Raw genomic sequence first — 18,686 nt, forward strand, 5'->3', positions numbered from 1 at the left:
AGATCTAGTGTTCTGAATGTTTTAGATGCTACCCTGCTTCAGCACACCGTGATACAAGGAGCTCTGTCAACAACAGAACTGGTCAGACCTTGATAACAAGCTAATGAGGAATTTAAAATCAGGTGTGCTGAAGCCGGGAAACATCCAAAACATGCGGAACAGGGTTGGTGACCACTGTTCTAGATCAAGGGTCGGCAACCCAAAATGTTGAAAGAGCCGTATTGGACCAAAAACGCAAAAAACAAATGTGTCTGGAGCCACAAAAAATGAAAAGTCTTGTATCAGCCTTAGAATGAAGGCAACACATGCTGCATGTTTCTATATTAGTTAGAACTGGGGGAAGATTTTTTTTTTTTATTATGCACTTCGAGAAAAAAGTCGAAATTTTGAGGAAAAAAATCAAAATTTCGAGAAAAAAGTCGAAATGTTGACAAAAAAGTTGAAATGTTGAGAAAAAAGTCAAAATTTCGAGAAAAAAGTTGAAATGTCGCGATTAAAAAGGAAAGGGAAAAAGGAAGAAAAAAGGGAAAAAAGAAGAAAAAAAAAGGAAAAAAAGGTCAAACATTTTTGAAAAAGCTCCAGGAGCCACTAGGGTGGCTCTAAAGAGCCGCATGCGGCTCTAGAGCCGCGGGTTGCCGACCCCTGTTCTAGATGATCCACAGGAGTGAATGTGAGTGTTGTCGTCTACATGTCACCCAGAGATGGGCCGGTGCCGGCATCAGGTCCAGCTGACCGACCCTCAGTGGGAACTAGTAGGATAGACGATGACTGGATGTAAATAAAGTTACCCCATAAACTCGAGGAACCGTTCAGCATCGATGATAGTTCCTATCTTATTTGCAACTCTAATCATCCCACAGAAAGCAGCGCTGCCCTGCGAGGTCACGCCTGGAGCAGCGCATCGACCCAGAGTCCTGCACCGACACTGGCGGCGTGTTTGTGTGCAGCATCACCCTCTCGTCCCCCGACTGGGCCAGAGCAGAGCAGCCGCTGTCCTCTGCCGCCCCCTGGTGGCCCCAGCCTGCAGCAGCAGCAGGGGCAGGAGGGGCAGGAGGGGCAGGGGGGGCGGCAAGTACATCCTGTCAGGCTGAGTCAGAGAAATCTGCTCATCATCGAGCCTTAGTACAGCCAGCACGAATAAAAATAGCTCCACCATAATTGGATTTAAAATGAAGAGATTTATTTCATGCTAAAGCTTGAACACTGATCAATGTAAACCCCGCCCCCCAGAAAAGAAACATAAATACAGCAAATCAGACAAAATAAGAGGAAACTTTTAGCTTTTCCTTTTTTTTTTTTTTTTAAAAAAAAAAAAAAGAAAAAAAAAAAAAGGAGAATAAACTCAAGTAACAAACGAGATATGAAACTCGGTTTCCTCGGCAGCAGAGTGATTCAGTACTAGATGTTCAGCTCCACTTGCACTGGCGGCGGATACATTCATCGCGTTTAATCCACAACAGAATCAGGAGAAGTTCAGAAGCTCAACAGATTACAGAGCATCCCGGCGCGGAGGTACGTGCACGGCGGGGACGTCCTCCCCGCTCGTACAAACAAACACAACCTGCTTCCTGGCTTGATTGCATATTTAGAGACGGACACTATCAGAAAGTACAATACGTGATTCTCTCCACTAAAGAGTTCAAGAGTACAATTCAAGAAAAACCCATCGTTTCCAGTGTCGTTATCTCCAGCTAGGTGCATTAAGGTACAAAGTGAGACAGTTTTAAACTTCAAACACGATAAGAGGCCGACGAGAACGTACCCTTTACAGTACGTCTACTAAACCACACCATCTGTACAACTTCTTGACGTAAATGCAACAATGATCAGGCCTCTTTTGGGAGGAAAAAGTGCAGAAACACCACCTCCTCTGACGGCTGAGACTTTCTGTACCGCATCAACTCCTCCTTTGGTTTTCCTCTGGTTCATTTCCTGCACGTCTGACGGCGTAAACGCGTCCATTCATTCAGTAGTAAGCAAGGACCTGGTGGGTTCCCTCCCCAGCGCTGTAGTGTTCAGGGAACTCACCGGTCCAGGTTTGGTGGGAGTGTTAAAACATCTAAGGGTAAGAGAGACGAGTGCTGCTCATGCGGGTCCTTCCTGCTGCGGCAGCCGTTAACGGCGGAGACGAGACTGGACCCAGGAGCTTCGTGGCTCCTGACCTCCAGTGGAAAAGGGAAAGTGCCGTCCTCATTATTCTCCTGGAGACACGGAGTTGGTCTGCCTCCTCTCGTGGATCAAAAAGGTGCCTAGTGGCGGTTTCTTCTACATGTTTAGGTTACGTCCTCTGGACATCGGGTGCAAACGAAGCGTTTGCCGAAGGCAGCGCATCAACGGAGACCAGTATCAAGGACAGACATCCGGCGGAGAAGGAGATGCTGGTGAAACAAGCTCACCTCCAAGGAAGCAGAAGAGCATTCACAACGGAGGGGAACAGTCGGCCCGGAGAGTCCTGCAGGACTCAGAGCTGACCGCTGCTCCAGCTCAAACCTGCTTCCAACTTTTAGTGTGTCAAAATGTGTTAATACAGAGTTTTTAGTTGTTTCTACCGTGTAGTTCACTAAAGAAGAAGAAGACGAAGAAGATGATGTGACGAGGGCGGCAGGAGGGAGTAAACAATCAGAGCTGCTTGCCGGTGGAGCTCTCGCTGCGCGGCGATGCCAGTCGGCGGCGAGGGCTTCCTGCGCCAGCTGGGGTGAACAGCTGTCCTTCCTCAGCAGCATCGGTGTAAGACACGTGGAGGGCATGAAGATGATCACTTACAGATTAGTGGGCTACCTACTCATCAGTCTTCACTTCTACATCTGAGTGATTATTATGTAGCTCACGTTTTCATAATCACAGTATTCTACAGACATTTTAAAATTGTCGTTACTCGGTTTCGTAACATGTGACGCCGTCAAGCGACACCGAGAAGTCTGAGATACAGGAACTTCTTTCTCTGCCGACTGCAGGAACAAATTAAGTCATTTCAAGATGCTTCTGCACTAAACTGCTAGCCGAAGTTCCCCTCCATCAGAGGAAATTAAATTACATCACATGGTGCAAAGCTAATGAGCCGCAGACTCTTCCTTCAGTTCAGCGGAGTCGGGTTCGACATGAAAGACTGGCGCTTATCTAGCTCGCCTCGAGAGCAGATCCATTTGTTACGCCGATTTCTGCCGGGATGAACTGATTTTGCAGCTAAATTTAACGATTTGGGGAGTGGTGTGACCGGGACTTTCCAAGGAGGAACGGTTGATTAACATTCTGGCGGCGACTCGCCGGATCCACGCCGTCGCCCCGAAATTAAAACTTCTTTCTGCTAAACTGCTTAAACGCAGCTCTTTGGTTCGTTTTCCATCCCTCCGAGACACGTCGGGCGGCGCCGGGTGCTGCCCGGCGCCTCAGACGGACTCGGATACATCCAACAACAACACAGAGGTTCCACATACCTGAGAAAGCGAAAGAAAAGACTGACGGAGAAACAAGTCGCCACAAACTGATGCTTGAGTGTTCAGAAAAGGAAAAGAGGAGAGGATGCGCTGCGGCTGCCGTGGCAACGTTACAATCAGTTACATCAGCCGCACCTCGTTCCACTTCTGGATCAGAACCAATAAGGAGGGCAGAAACACACACACACACACACACACACACACACACACACACACACACACACACACACACACACACACACACACACACACACACACACACACACACACACACACACACACACACACACACACACACACACACACACACACACACACACACACACACAAGTCTCATTAAGGCCAGCCTATCAGTAGTGGACCGTCTCCATGGCAACAGCTCGGTGACATCATGACTGTTTTCATGACGTCTGCTCTACTCAGCCGGGGGAGAGTGAGTGTTTTTGGTTTAGAGAGGCAGTCAAGCAGCAACGCTCCCTTCCAGTGTTCAGTGTCAGCAGACGTTCGGCCTCCGGGCCTCGCTAACGCCGCCGTCGTTCCCTCAGTAGAACTTGTCGTCGATGCGGAAGTGCGGCCGGGTGACGTCGTCGGGGTTGAGGAAGACGGAGATGGATTTCCCCGGGTTCTCGGTGACCAGCTGCTGCAGCCGCTGCGCCAGCTTGTCCTCCGACGGCGAGATGATGCCGTTGGCCGGCTGGTGGCCGGGCGAGCCGTGGCCGTTGGTGCCGGCCGTCAGCTCCTTCTTCAGCTGGCCCGCCTGCTGGGCCTGGTCCAGCGCCGCCCGCAGGTGCTCGCTGGGGTCCGAGCGCATGTGCGCCAGCTTCCGGGCCACCAGCAGCGCCTGGCCGTCCGTCAGGTGCTCCAGCATGTTGCACTGGGGCAGGAAGTAGTTGGGGCAGTTTTTACCCAGGATGCAGTGGGCCAGGTCGTCCAGCAGGCCCAGGAGGAGGCGGCCCGGCGTGTCTGCGTCGGGGCAGGACAGGTAGGCGGCCGGGAGTCTGTCGCAGGCCCAGAAGAGCAGGGTGCGCAGGTGGTAGAGGCTGAGGCCGGTGCGTGGACGGGCCAGGATCCGAGACAGAACCGCTTTGGCTGCTTGGAACGCCTGGGCCACGGGGAACGGGATGCACTTCTTCAGCTGGACCTGCTCCAGGAGACACAGAGGATTAGTCCCGGGCCCAGGACGGGTGGAGCCCTCAGTAAAGATGCTTTCGTCAATGAAAACTATGGCTAAATATCGCCGTCAACGAACCTTTATCAATCAGAGTCGTCGAAACATGTCAGGTATTTAAAAAACCTAAAAATTCTTGTCCGACAAAAAGAATTACCAAATTAAATTGTAGTGAGTTGTTGAACCTTATATAGTGCACTATATCTGGCATGTGTATGCCGGTGGGGATCTCTTATGTTTTATCTTTGTATGAACTGGGGCAACAAAAATAAGGCTGGTAATATAATAGTTTATTCTGCCAATGACTTCACCTCATAATGTCCTACATGGAGGTAAAGTTGCTTTCGTCAACGAAAATGATGACTAAATATCGTCGTCAAAGAACCTTTATCACCTGAGGAAAACGAAAAACTGATCATGTGACGATAACGATAATTAAATATATAATGCAATATCGTAGAGGGATAAAAAGCAGACTAAAATGTCTGGTTTAGTTCTGCTGCTGGGTGACGTCACGTCCTCAATCCCAGTCGCTGCAGCGGGGAATCAGATCCAGAAGATGCAGCTGCAGAGTTAGAGGCTGATGCCGTTAACGCAGAGCTCTAGGTTCACGTCCATTAAAAACAAAGTTACATAGAGAAACACGGGGATCTGCTCTGGGGCTGGAGAAGAAGAAGAACCATCTTTGGATACAGTTTCCTACATAGACGTGGAAAAGAAAACCCAATGTGTCGTGGAAAAAGAAAAAAACGGGGAGAAATGCGGAAAAATAAATATGTTGTAAACTCAAATTAGAGTCTTCTGTATCTGGAATGAATGTATTCTTGAGTCTATACGGTAACAATAATATAATAATAAGATAACCTTGTTTGAATTGTAAAATGGGTTTGGCTAAATACAATCTTTGACTAAAACTAGACTAAAATGGTCCTGGACAATTCTGACTAAAATAAGACTAAAATGCTCAGACTTTTAGTCGACTGAAACTGGACACGACTAAAAGGAGAATGAACGTGACCCAAAGACTAGACTAAAACTAGAATTGAAACAGGCTGACAAAAACAGCCGTAGCCCTCAGTACAGAGAGCTTATTCAAACTTCAACACAAAAGACTAAAGATAAAAGCTCAGATACAAATAGAGACTTCTACAGCTCAAAATGAAAACAAATGGAAACCCTGGGTCCTGGCGGCATCGGTTCAGCCCAGCAGACCTCAAAACAAGAGAGAAAACAAGGCTGCTCACCTCGCTGCGTGAGAACGCCAGCCTCCACTCGCGGTCGGGCCGCCCCCCCAGCGGGGAGCAGCAGGGCAGCAGGTAGAAGCCAGAGATGGCCTCCTCCTCCGTGATTTTGCCGTCCCAGAAGTGGTTGGCGGTCAGCCAGCCCTGGGCCACGGCGGGCCAGCCGCGGAACGACACCACGGGCAGCAGGTCGTACAGGACCCGGCTGGAGCCCGCCTGCAGGGAGGACGGGGGCGGATGTTAGACTTAGACTTTTTAATACCATTTTTGAAGAAAATTTAAGACAGTCACTAAGAAAACCAGTACTGAGGTCGAGGTTGCCAGATCTGACAGGTTCCAGCCCGGACGCGATGTAAAACCCACCGAAATAATGAAAAACCAGCCCAAATCATACGTTCTCTACGTTAAAACTGTACATTTTTAAATGCGTAATATAGGGCTGTGCGATTAATCGATTTTAAATCTAAATCGGATTTATTAATCAAAATCGATGTTAAAAAAGGAAAATCAGAAAATCGATTTTCCTTTTTTGCAGCTGGCTGCATTACAGACAGAGCTTGTCTGGTCATCTTTGTTTGGTCAAGAAAATTGTAAATGTTGTCACTTTACTAAACTCAAGGAGGATTTACAGTATCTTTCAATTGCACTTCATTCCCAATAGGGAAATTTGTGCTATTTTTCTTTAAAAATAAAGATAAAATATTTGAAACAATTTATTCCATTGTGTTTTGTAGTTTTACCAAAAAAATCGAAATCGAAAATCGGGTTTTCAGAGAAAAAAATCTGGATTTTATTTTTGTCCAAAATCGCCCAGCCCTAGCGTAATACATTTCAAGCTTCCCAACACCACTAAATAGCCCAAAAGTTCAGGCTTCAAACAAAGACTACAATGAAATCGAGTAGATTAAAGCAAATCAAATATCAGTGAGTTTATTGTGTACATTTTTACTTTTCTCTGCCGTAACAGCAACTTTTTTGTGAACAATTTCTCCTAAATATTTAGTAAAAACCAGGAAAAGCAGCCAAAAAACATATTTTTCAGCCCAATTGGGCTGAAACTTGCTCAACCTGGCAACACAGATTTAGAACCTCCGCAGGAGATTCTCCTCAAAACGATGAAATAAACTTTTTAATGATGACTGAATAAATTCCCTCTAAAATTAAGACCCTTGGATTGAGATTTAAGACAAATTAAGACATTTAAAGGCCTTATTTTAGCAAAAATGGATTTTAAGACTTTTTAAGACTTTTAAGGACCCGCGGCCGCCCTGTAGACTCTTGCACCCCCTTTTTGCCAGTTCTCTACCGGGCCTGTACCTGCAGGATGATGGTGGTCAGCGGGCCGTTCCTCTCCAGCCGCTCCGGGGTGGGGATGCCTCTCTGGGGGCTGCGCCTCAGCTCCTCCACGGCCTCCGTCACCACTCCCCAGAACCAGTCCGTCACCAGGCTGGGAGAGAAGTAGCACCCGTCCAGGGACTGGGGAGACCCCAGGGAGGGGATGGAGCCTTTACCTGAACCAGGAAGAAGAGATGCTTCGGTCACGGTCCAGCAGTTAAAACCATCGTCACATCAACACTGGATACACTTCTTCTTCCTCTCTGCATTTTTCATTTTTCTAGTAAGTTTAATAAGAGAAAGTGTGCATTCCGGAGGTGCCAGTTGTATTTTATACCCTCCTACACACGGATTATAGCTCTTTAGCTGTGCTGCTAAGAATGAAAACAATAATCTGCACCTTTTTTTTAACCTCTCAGTGACATTTTGATGCGATGCACGCCGTCATCAGGCCTGAACTACAGCGGCGTAACAACATAATGTTGCACTTTTAGTCGTTTAGTTGCTCCCAAACGCTTATTTCAAAGGCAGGCGTCGCTCTTTTCATCAAAATACATGAAAATCTTTCAGATTTAAACAAAAATAAAATCATCTGGTCCTCATGGACTCTTTAACCTTTTATGACCTACCATAGAACAACTAAGCATATTTTTACATTTCTGCATGCTATACTGCCATTTTATGGAGTATTTTTATTTGCCATGAATCAAAACAACCCACATAAGCCAATCTTTAATAATCTGGTTGTTACAAGTCCATACTAACTAACTAAATTGCTAAAAAGTGCAGATAACTACTAAAAAAATGTTAAACGTTTTTTAATTTTACTCATATTTTTCTAAATACAGAAATCCCACAGCTAGATCCCTCAAAACTGTCAATGGAAAAAAGTAACACAGAAGCCGTTCAAACCTCAGGAAATACTTTAGCTTTTGAGATATATCATTTTATATATCGCGTCTTCATCCAGCGCTGAACTCAGCTTCGTTCACGGTAAACCGGTGGATCCGTAGTATTTGTGTGTGTGGGCTTGTATAGTGAGTGTGTAGTGTGTGTATGGTGTGTGTGGGTTGTCCCTGAGTAATCTTTCGTGAAAATCTGATAAAAAGCACGAACAAGAGCACAAATTCAAACCGACTAGTTTCCCGGGGAAAAGACATCACCTCCCTTTTCGCGGGAAGTGGAGTGGAGAAATCCAACCTGACGACACGTTGACAACGTGATGATGTACGTGTCAACATATGTCGACGTAGGACGTGCTGTGAACACGTACCGGATCTATAAATAACCCGTGATGTCAATTATCAAGATTTCCATGTGGCAATTTTACTGGATTATTATGTGATTTTTCCAAACGATTTAACGGATTAAAACTCTGGGACACTAAATTCCGGATATGGAAGTGAAACTCTTCCTGTTTAACATGCAGAAAGAATGATTGCTCTGTTTTATTTGGTTTTACTTGTACATTTTGAAAATCAATATGCAAACGGAGGCATCGGCGCTAGGGCTGATTTGCTGATTTTTTTTTCAGAGATAAAACTTTATATTTTATTATATTTTTTAATCCAATCCAATCCAATCCACTTTATTTGTATAGCACATTTTAAAAACAACAAGGTTAACAAAGTGCTGCACAATGAGTAAAACTTTTTTTCAACTTTTCAACTTTTTTCAACTCATTTTACAGAGTTTTGCACTTTATTCATTCATTTTTGGTTTAATAAGAGCAAAGTTTGCACTTATAGCCCAATGGGGCAAATGTTCAATAAAAAAACAGCATATTTGAAATCATTTCTTTGCCTTTTGTCAATTCACAAAATAATCGTAATCGTAATCGAAAATCGGATTTTGAGAGAAAAAAATCGAGATTTTATTTTTGGGCAAAATCGAACAGCCCTAATCGGCGCTCCAGCCGGTCTTAAAGGGTTAAATGAGTAAAACACAACCTCAGGTGACAAAAGCGGACAGAAACGAAGTTGAAACACAGGAAGGGGCCACAGGTGGGGAATCAAGCGCTCACCCATGTCTCCTTGCTCCTCGTCGTCGTCCTCCTCCGGCGGAAAGCCGCTCTCCTCCTGGCAGCAGATGCCCCAGCGAGACAGGACGTGCGAGTCGCAGAGGCGCAGGCTGAGCCACGAGTGGCACGGCGACGAGTGCCGCATGTCCAGCGTCACCGGCTGGTTGCGGTCGTGCAGCTTCAGCGCCGGCACCAGCAGCGTGAAGTCCAGGTCGAAGTCGGCCCCCTTGGCGTACTCGCCCAGGTCCTCGGGGTTGAGGTCCAGGACGCCCTCCCGGGCCCCGCCTGACAGCAGCAGGTACTCGTTGGCCACCGGGAGGCGCTGGTCCACCTTCTGAACCAGGCCTGCCACAAAGGAGGGACACACAAATACATATTCAGAGTAGTTCACCGGGCCGAGACGGCGTCTGCCTGCAGAACTGATGGGATAAGCTCGAGCAGAGATTGCATAAGTACATATGTACATCAGTGCCGGGAGCGTTTCAGAGCAGGGACCCCGGCAAAACGGTGAAACGGAGACAGAAAACAGCGGGTCAGCAAGAACCCCAGACTGGGACATTTCCAGCTTGGTTTGTTTTGAGAGGTCCTGCATTTATTTATGAGTCTGAGTTGCAGTTTGATATAAGAGGGAGGAAGTGTGAAAGGAATATGCGTCTCCCCCCCAGCACAGACTAAGCACTGCACTTGGTGCCAATGCTCCCTCCAGGGACGCCACGCGTGCTGAACCCGGGCCAACACCCGCTGATGGACGTATACTGATGTATGCATTGTTGGTTTTTCTTTCTGATATTACTTCTGAATTAAATCGGTCCGTGCCAAGTAACTGACATCCGACTCGTTGGGAACTACGGCCCCACAGAAAGCAGTATCGTCATCCCCGAGGAGAAAGGGTAAAGCATCTTGAAGTGAAAATAAGCAAAAAACGGGAGAGAAATGTCACCGAGGGAGTAAAAATAAACTTGACTTAGGTGGCAGTCGGAGTTAAATGTGCTGATAAGGACCTCTTTAATGCTTTCCTTTGAAGAAAGCACTTCATTCAACGCCACCACGGGGGGGCCGTCTATCGATGAGATGAGGCAACGTAAGAAGCATATGACAACTTCCTCTTCTATCCCAATACTTCTCTGCAGAATCAGCTAATCTCCCCCACAAGCTTAACTCGCTAACAAGAGCGGCTCGTGAGATAGGAGTCCCCGCTGGCCGCCATCCAGAGTTGCTGCTCAAGCCGGCATCAATTAAAACTGCGTCCGAGATGATAACGTCTTTACAATCTGATTATTTTAGCAAAGCAATGTCCACTTGTGCGCTGTGGGACACAATGAGGTGCGATAAGGTGAGAAATATGGATAATTCAGGCCAGAATGAGCTCTGAAAATGCTCTTGATATGGAACACAAGCCACAGACCCAGCAGCACATATATCATCTCCTCCAGGTTCTACATCTTTAGTGTTGTCTTCTTCGTTTAGATCACACAATCAAATACGTCACAGCAGCTTCACTCCAACCTCCTACTTCTGCTCCAGGTGCTGAATTTTTATGGAAAAGAAACCAGGCCGAGTTGAGATGAGATGAGTAGGTTCTAGTGGAAAAGAGCCATAAGGGATAATGATGGTAAGGTGCTACGATGGTTCTGTTTCTAAAACACGAGAGCGCTCCGGTACGAGGGAGTGGCCCACAGCAGCACCGGCTGCTCTACAACAACGTGTTGCTTCAAGTACAAACCGGAATCGGTTGAAATTGGGAAATTGCGTAAAATGTAACTAAAAACAAAATACAACGATTTGAAAATCCTTCTCAACCTATATTCAATTGAATACACTACACAAAGACAACATATTCAATGTTCAAACTGATAAACTTAATTGTTTTTTTCCAAATAATAATTAACTTTAACTTTAAATTTCATGGCTGCAACACGTCCAGTAGAAGTTGGGAAAGGTGGCAAAAAATACTGAGAAAGCTGAGAAAAGCTCATCAAACACCTATTTGGAACATCCCACATGTGATCAGGCTAATTGGGAACAGGTGGGTTCCATGATTGGGTATAAAAGGAGCCTCCCCAAACATGCTCAGTCATTCACAAGCAAGGATGGGGCGAGGGTCACCACTTTGTCCACAACTGCGTGAGAAAATAGTTGAACAGTTTAAGAACAACATTTCTCAAAGCAAAATTGCAAGGAATTTAGGGATTTCAAAATCTACGGTCCATAATATCATCAAAAGGTTCAGAGAATCTGGTGAAATCACTGCACGTAAGCGCCACGGCCGGAAACCAAGACCGAATGACCGTGACCTTCGATCCCTCAGACGGCACTGCCTTAAAAACCGACATGAGTGTGTAAAGGATGTCACCAAGGACCAATCCCAATACACCCCCTACTTTCTACCACTAGCCCTAAAAATCAAGCCACAAATTTTAGGGCCCTTGAAATCTTCCCAGGGCCCTGTCCCAATACTCCCACTACCCCTACTTTTCAGCACCACCCCTAAATTTTGCTTGCTACGTCACTGCGTGGTTTACGTTCGGGGAAGTAAGCAACTGCGTAGTTACGTTTGCACATACGTCACACCATATCAGGAAGCCCCGAGCTAAAAGCTGTTTTAATTTCAGCTGTAGCGCTGTTAATATGCCACTTTATTAAGTTTTAATATTTTTTCAGGCGTAAAAGTAACCGTTAAGATCCCCAACCTGGGCTCAGTTTATCCAAATAACGCCTGTTAAGAAATTTGACCCGATGTTTTCGGCGATGATAAGAGCCGCCGGTCCGGGGAGCAGCAGCAGCCGGAGTAAAGACGTGATCGCCGGGTCAACCTGCGCCGTCGTCCCAGGGACAAACCTGCAGCTCTGTGGAGAATTACTGCTGGCTGAAATAAATCATTTAGGAAGATAAATGTTGAAAGACGAATGTTGAAATCTAACAGTTGTAGCTACGCCTGTTAAGAAATTTGCTCCGAAAATTTCGGGATGAGAACTCCCTACCGGCTCGGGAGCTGATTTATGGTTCCGCGTTAAATCGACGCAGAGCCGACGGCGTACGGCGCGCATCGCCGCGTAACATACGCCGTAGGCTCTGCGTTGGTGTAACGCGGAACCATAAATCAGCCTTTATTCTGGCGAGGTTTGAAAAAGACTTCGCAACAACGGGCAGCCATGAAATTCTAAGTTAATTATTATTTGAAAAATAAAATAAAGTTTATTAGTTTGAGCATTAAATATGTTGTCTTCATAGTGTATTCAATTGAATATGGGTTGAAAAGGATTGTCAAATCATTGTATTTTGTTTTTATTTACATTTTACACAATTCCCCAACTTCAACCGAATCCGGTTTGTACATCCAAGTGAGAAGGCCTCCAGGAATACTGAGGACACGCTGGAGAGGTTATACTCTCCGCCCGACCCGAGAGAGCTGTGGTGTCACCCTGGGAGAGATGGAGGAGGAGTCTGGGGAAACGGAGGTCTGGATGAAGGCCAGCAAAGAATCTGTACTTCCTTAGTATTGGTTTTCCCAGCCAGACGTCTGTATGATGGCTGTTGAAGCACAAAAAATACTGCTTCCAAGTTAGGAACTGGCTCAGAGCCCAAAGTATCCACAATGGGTAGAACCCCCCCCCCCCTTCAGATGCTGTTGACGTGGGACACTTGACCCGCAGGACCCGAAGCAGACGGCCAAGACGTCACTGGAGTGCCTCCAATAAGTACTCAGCGTTCCCATGCGGCTCTGACAGGAGACAGCGACGCGGCCGATTGATGGAGCTCGCCGGTTCCCAGGAGCCAGGCGGCACCAGCAGATAAATTAACAGTAATAAAACCTGCGATAAACCCCCGCCCCTTTAATCCTAAAACACTGTCATAAAACGTGGCAGGAGAAAAAAAGTCTGTCTTTAGCTAAAAGGGAGGATGGCATGATGCAAGAAGAACACGTTGTCAGAAGAAAGTCGTCAGAGAAAGGCAGGTGATGATCAGTAACATCTCCATGAATACGTGCACAGCACCGACAAGCAGGAGGAGCTCCACATACGGGGACGGAGCAGCACGTACATTTAAACATAGTCACAGAGAGATGCTGCTACTTTCACACACTGATTGATTAAGCATCAGGTCAATTTCAGTGATGCTGATATACGGTGTAATCTGATTACTGTAATGGTAAATAATGTAATTTCAATCTTTAATATTTAAATTTCCGGTTTCATCTCCAAATTAAGTCCAATTTAAATCAGTAACATTTACTATTCATGACTTTTCTGAGGTGGAGGGGGGTGTTGGAGCTGGTTATTCTGGTAGATACTTTGGGACTAGTTAGTAGTCGTGTCAATCCTTAAAAGCTCTGGAGTCAATCCTCCAATAGTGTAGAAATAGCGGTAGTGCAGTCGCCACACATATCTGATCTCAGCTGATGGATGAAAACTTTATAGTGAGTAGGAATGGGCGATATTTTACCGTTCATGATAAACCGCCAAAAAAATTCCCCACGGTAAGAATTTGTCATCTCACGGTAAAAACGATAAATTCCCGTTGATGACGTTTTTGTGTAAAGCTGATTTATGGTTCTGTGTTAAATCGACGCACAACGTACGTGAAGGAAGGAAGGAAGGAAGGAAGGAAGGAAGGAAGGAAGGAAGGAAGGAAGGAAGGAAGGAAGGAAGGAAGGAAGGAAGGAAGGAAGGGAGGAAGGAAGGAAGGAAGGAAGGAAGGAAGGAAGGAAAGTGGAGAAGGAAGGGAAGAAGGAAGGAGAGAGCAGGAGGAAAGAAGGAAGGAAGAGAAGAAGGAAGGGAGGGAGGGAGGAAAGGGGAGAAGGAAGGGAGAAAAAGAGGAAGGGAAAAAAGGAAGGAGAGAGCAGGAGGAAAGAAGGAAGAGAAGAAGGAAGGAAGGAAGGAAGGAAGGAAGGAAGGAAGGAAGGAAGGAAGGAAGGAAGGAAGGAAGGAAGGAAGGAAGGAAGGAAGGAAGGAAGGGAGGGAGGGAGGAAGGAAGGAAGGAAGGAAGGAAGGAAGGAAGGAAGGAAGGAAGGAAGGAAGGAAGGAAGGAAGGAAGGAAGGAAGGAAGGAAGGAAAGGGGAGAAGGAAGGGAGAAAAGAGGAAGGGAAGAAGGAAGGAGAGAGCAGGAGGAAAGAAGGAAGGAAGGGAAAAAAGGAAGGAAGGAAGGAAATGAGCCTGAAAGAAAGAAAGAAAGAAAGAAAGAAAGAAAGAAAGAAAGAAAGAAAGAAAGAAAGAAAGAAAGAAAGAAAGAAAGAAAGAAAGAAAGAAAGAAAGAAAGAAAGAAAGAAAGAAAGAAAGATCAATTCCCATTGATGACGTTTAGTAGCATTTAGTATACTTTTAGAGCAGTGTTTTGGCTCCAAAGACTGAATGTGGTGATAGATTTATAGTTAAAAAGGTGGAGTTGAATTGGTATTTTTTTTATCGTCATCTTTATCGTTATCGGGATAAATGCCAGAAATTATCGTGATACATTTTTTAGTCCATACCGCCCATCCCTAATAGTGAGTTCAACATCATCATCCACTTCTCTGTGTTATTGTGCTGCAGTTGAATACAACCTCTTATGGAAACTAGCTGAACCAGGATGGAGCTGATGTTCTACAATCACGCAGGATCAGGAAATAACTAGGTTTGTTTTTGCTCTTGGTCTTGAGTTGAACTAGTCTTGGTGTTGATTCTCTCTGGTCTTGGTCTCCGTTTAGGTTGTCTTGACCACAAGTCTACAGGAAGCACACGCAGACATTTGCATCCTTCTGCAAAGCTTCAGGATCGCTGAGCTCATCTAGGAGACGCCACCAGCCAAACATCATCTCAGGTTGGTAACAGCAGGAGATGCCCCTGATTTCAGAGTCTTCAGCCGCAGCACCACAAAGCCGAGGCGAGGATCGTATAAGAAAGGAGGCGTCGCTGATTATCGGAGAAGAAGACGAGCTGCCAGACTACGCATCTCTCCAGTAAAGCGGCCGTGACCTCAATTATTGAAATGATGAAAATAGCAAAAAAAGGTTAAAACATTTTTTGGACCAGAATGTCAACTTGTTAATTTGTTCTGTAAACTTGGTCATTTACATTTTTCTTTTTTAAAAACCATCTTCCGGAGCCAACACGAGATATCCATTTGAGAAACTACATTCCACTGGGGTTATTTTTATGCCACGTGACAGAGTCACTCTCTTTATGCATCTTCCAGTGAACCCAGCTTTGCTTTTACTTTCAAGTGCACAAGTTCCTACTCCCTCTCTTTATAAAATGCTTTTTTTATTCACCGTGTCACATTTTATTTGACAAAGATTAAGGCAAAAAGAAAAGAAAAATCCCGTGAGCAATCCTTAGAACCCCCTCGCTGCTGCGTTAGGATTTGAGACAGCGAGTTGCCCCCTGGCGCCCCTGATCATCAGTCCCTGATGAACTTGACCATCAGCAGGTCTTCTGACCTCCTATCGTGGGTCTGGGAAATTTGAGTGCGTGTTAACATAATGCCGAGAGAGAAAGACATCAGCATTTGTTGTTGCATGTAAAAAAAAAAACACTGTTTTCTCCTGCGCCTTTTTTTGCAGCTTTAAAAGAGATGAAAGAAAAGAAGAAACATGTCACGATGGAAGGGAGAGAGGTGTTTCTTGTGTTTTAGTTTACTCGCCAGAGCCCTTACAAACACCAGGAAACTGGACCACCGAAGGTTTTTAGCCCTTTAAATCAGGGCTAAAAACATAACTGTTTACTGAAGCGTACTCTTAAATTAAATACTTCCCTGCTGTACTCTACTGCCCTTACTTTTTAACAACTTGTGCTTTTTATTATTTTACCTCTTTTCTTATCATTTATTTCATGTTATTTGTTATTCAGTTTAATTGTGTCTTGCTGATTTTAATGTTGATGTAAAGCACTTTGAATGACCTTGTGTTAAATTGTGCTTCACAAATAAACTTGCCTTACTCTTTCAGACGCAGCAACTAGTGATGCACCGATTGTTCGGTAACCGAAATTGTTCGGCCGAAAATGGCAAAAAAACACTTTCGGTGTTCGGTGGAATAAGTGGGGAAAAAAAACGAACAATTAATAACGGCGTTGTAAAATAAGGAAATAGACTGGCCGCTCCCGTAACGTTGCGCACCACATAAATCGTTGGCCAACCAAAAACTAACCCCATAAGAATTTTACCTAACATTCACCAGGAGGTGGAACCAAAACAACATAATGATGGGAAATTAAACATTTTTCATTTTTTTATGTTCAATAAATATTTTCTACCTTGTAATTTTGTAAAATATTTTTTTCTTTGAAAAGCATGCCTAAATCAAATGTATTTGATTTATGCAATGGTGAAAAAATTTGCAAAATAAATGAAAAACTGCTGAAGAACCATGTTCGGTATTGTTCGGTATTCGGCCAAGTGTTTATTATTATTTTCAGTTTCGGTTTCGGCCACACATTTTCATTTCGGTGCATCACTAGCAGCAACTGAGATTAAAAGAATCAAACGAGGATTTCAAGAGATGATTCATGTTCACGTGAGAGGGCTGAACGCAGTTTCCTGCTAGTAAGATTCCCGATCAGCAGAGACCCGCCCAGCAGGTAGAACCTCCCCTCCAACAGCATCCTTTTCCCCCCCGTTCCTGAGGCTCTTCTGCAGGGCCGTTCCTGGAAATGAAGACTGGTGTCAACGATCCGGCCCCAGGAAACCTACCCAGAGCTGAAGCTCCTTCAGAGGAGTACAGCTCGCTTAAACCCAATTAATTATTTATTAAATGACTGTTGCCTTCTCGTATGACTATTCACCGTCTCTTTCAGAGATCTCTCTCTTTTATTTCCCGTCTTCCAACAGCTCAGGGCAGAGCTGATTTTCACCGAGCAGCTGCAAATGAGTAATTACATGCATCAAGAAGTGTTGCTACAAAAGAGCCGCTGTCAAAACTCGCAATCTGCTAGGATGGAGAGATGGAGGCTGGATACAAATTTAAGTAGGACAGATAAAAGTGAAGAAGAGAGCGCCAAGGACGGTGTTAGAGGGAGCGATGGACATCAGAGGCCAGCCAAAGTGAGACGAGTTTACGGCTGCAGCTCCTCTGATTCGCTCGCGTTTTATCTGCCACTGATAAATTGGGTGAAATGGGCGAGGAGAAGGAGGGAAAGACTGATGAAAAAGAGAATAAAGAACATCTTATCTCTCCAGCTTTAGTTTGAGGGGAGCAGAGGGGGAAAAGAAAAACTGTATCAATTAGCGAGTCCTTTCCTGTTCCCGCTCTCGCCGCAATAAGTTTGAGGTTGTTCCAAAGAACACAATTTAATTTTAATCCAAACTCTCAAATGAACATTGGCACTCTGCGTTAGTGTTAAACTGCCAACACACACACACACACACACACACACACACACACACACACACACACACACACACACACACACACACACACACACACACACACACACACACACACACACACACACACACACACACACAGAGTCTGGGCTGCTTTCACAGCCACGGATTAAACCTAATCCTATAACCGATGTCTTTCAATGTACATTTCCATTAGTGGGAAGTCTTTTTTTTCTTGTTTTCCTTCTTCTTTTTCTTGGGAGCCAGTTCTAGATTAGACTCAATTTCATGTCTGTGAAACGACTATTTGATGGCTACTGGTTTCTCCATCAGACTCGGTGTGTGTGTGTGTGTGTGTGTGTGGTGTGACTGGGGGGAATAAAACCCCACCGACCTGAAGACGAGGGAGGAAATCCACTCTGTATTTCCAATTAAACTGGATCTACAGCAGCCTTTCAGCCAGCGAGCCGTCCGGCCGTCTTTTCAAAGCACCGTTTAGGAAAATTGACTTCTTATTTTTTTAACTGGACGGCCTAAAAAGACTTTTAACTGGAGCTTTTCAGTCGTGCATGACGCCGTAACAATATGTTCTGTGAGCAGGAGGGGCTTCAGGACCCTGAGGCCAGGAGCTCCAGAGCAGCCAGAGGCAGACAGTTGTTTTTTAAGGTGGTATTAGTTCACTATGGTCAGACCAGACATGCTGAGAACCATGAAGATGATGGATGAGGAAGCGGTCAGGGCTGGCCATCGGCAGAGCCAACTGTCAATCATATTAGAAACAAATCTATTGCTTTATATAAATCCTCCTGACTAGGAATGGGCGATATTTTACCATTCACGATAAACCGCCAAAAAAATTCCCCACGGTAAGAATTTGTCATCTCACGGTAAAAACGATAAATTGAGGAAATGAGCCTGAAGAAAGAAAGAAAGAAAGAAAGAAAGAAAGAAAGAAAGAAAGAAAGAAAGAAAGAAAGAAAGAAAGAAAGAAAGAAAGAAAGAAAGAAAGAAATGAGCCTGAAAGAAAGAAAGAAAAAAGAAAAAAGAAAGAAAGAAAGAAAGAAAGAAAGAAAGAAAGAAAGAAAGAAAGAAAGAAAGAAAGAAAGAAAGAAAGAAAGAAAGAAAGAAAGAAAGAAATGAGCATGAAAGAAAGAAAGAAAGAAATGAGCCTGAAAGAAAGAAAGAAAGAA

The 18,686-nt window shown here is 45.0% G+C and overlaps 1 protein-coding gene across 2 annotated transcripts in view; it reads right to left on the bottom strand.

Moving 5' to 3' along the window:
- Positions 1–1,158: 1,158 nt before the first annotated feature.
- tmem102 (transmembrane protein 102) overlaps positions 1,159–18,686 on the bottom strand; it is a 30,930-nt gene continuing 13,402 nt past the window's right edge. For both annotated transcript variants that reach the window (XM_061709877.1, XM_061709878.1), the window contains exons 3-6: positions 9,202–9,543; positions 7,161–7,354; positions 5,847–6,059; positions 1,159–4,575 (exon numbers count right to left, since the gene is read on the bottom strand). In XM_061709877.1, coding sequence (XP_061565861.1) covers positions 3,976–4,575; positions 5,847–6,059; positions 7,161–7,354; positions 9,202–9,543 — 1,349 coding nt within the window. In that variant the 3' untranslated portion in view covers positions 1,159–3,975. The remainder of the gene's footprint in view (positions 4,576–5,846; positions 6,060–7,160; positions 7,355–9,201; positions 9,544–18,686) is intronic.

Source organism: Cololabis saira, chromosome 20 (assembly GCF_033807715.1).
Source record: "Cololabis saira isolate AMF1-May2022 chromosome 20, fColSai1.1, whole genome shotgun sequence".
Taxonomy (NCBI): domain Eukaryota; kingdom Metazoa; phylum Chordata; class Actinopteri; order Beloniformes; family Belonidae; genus Cololabis; species Cololabis saira.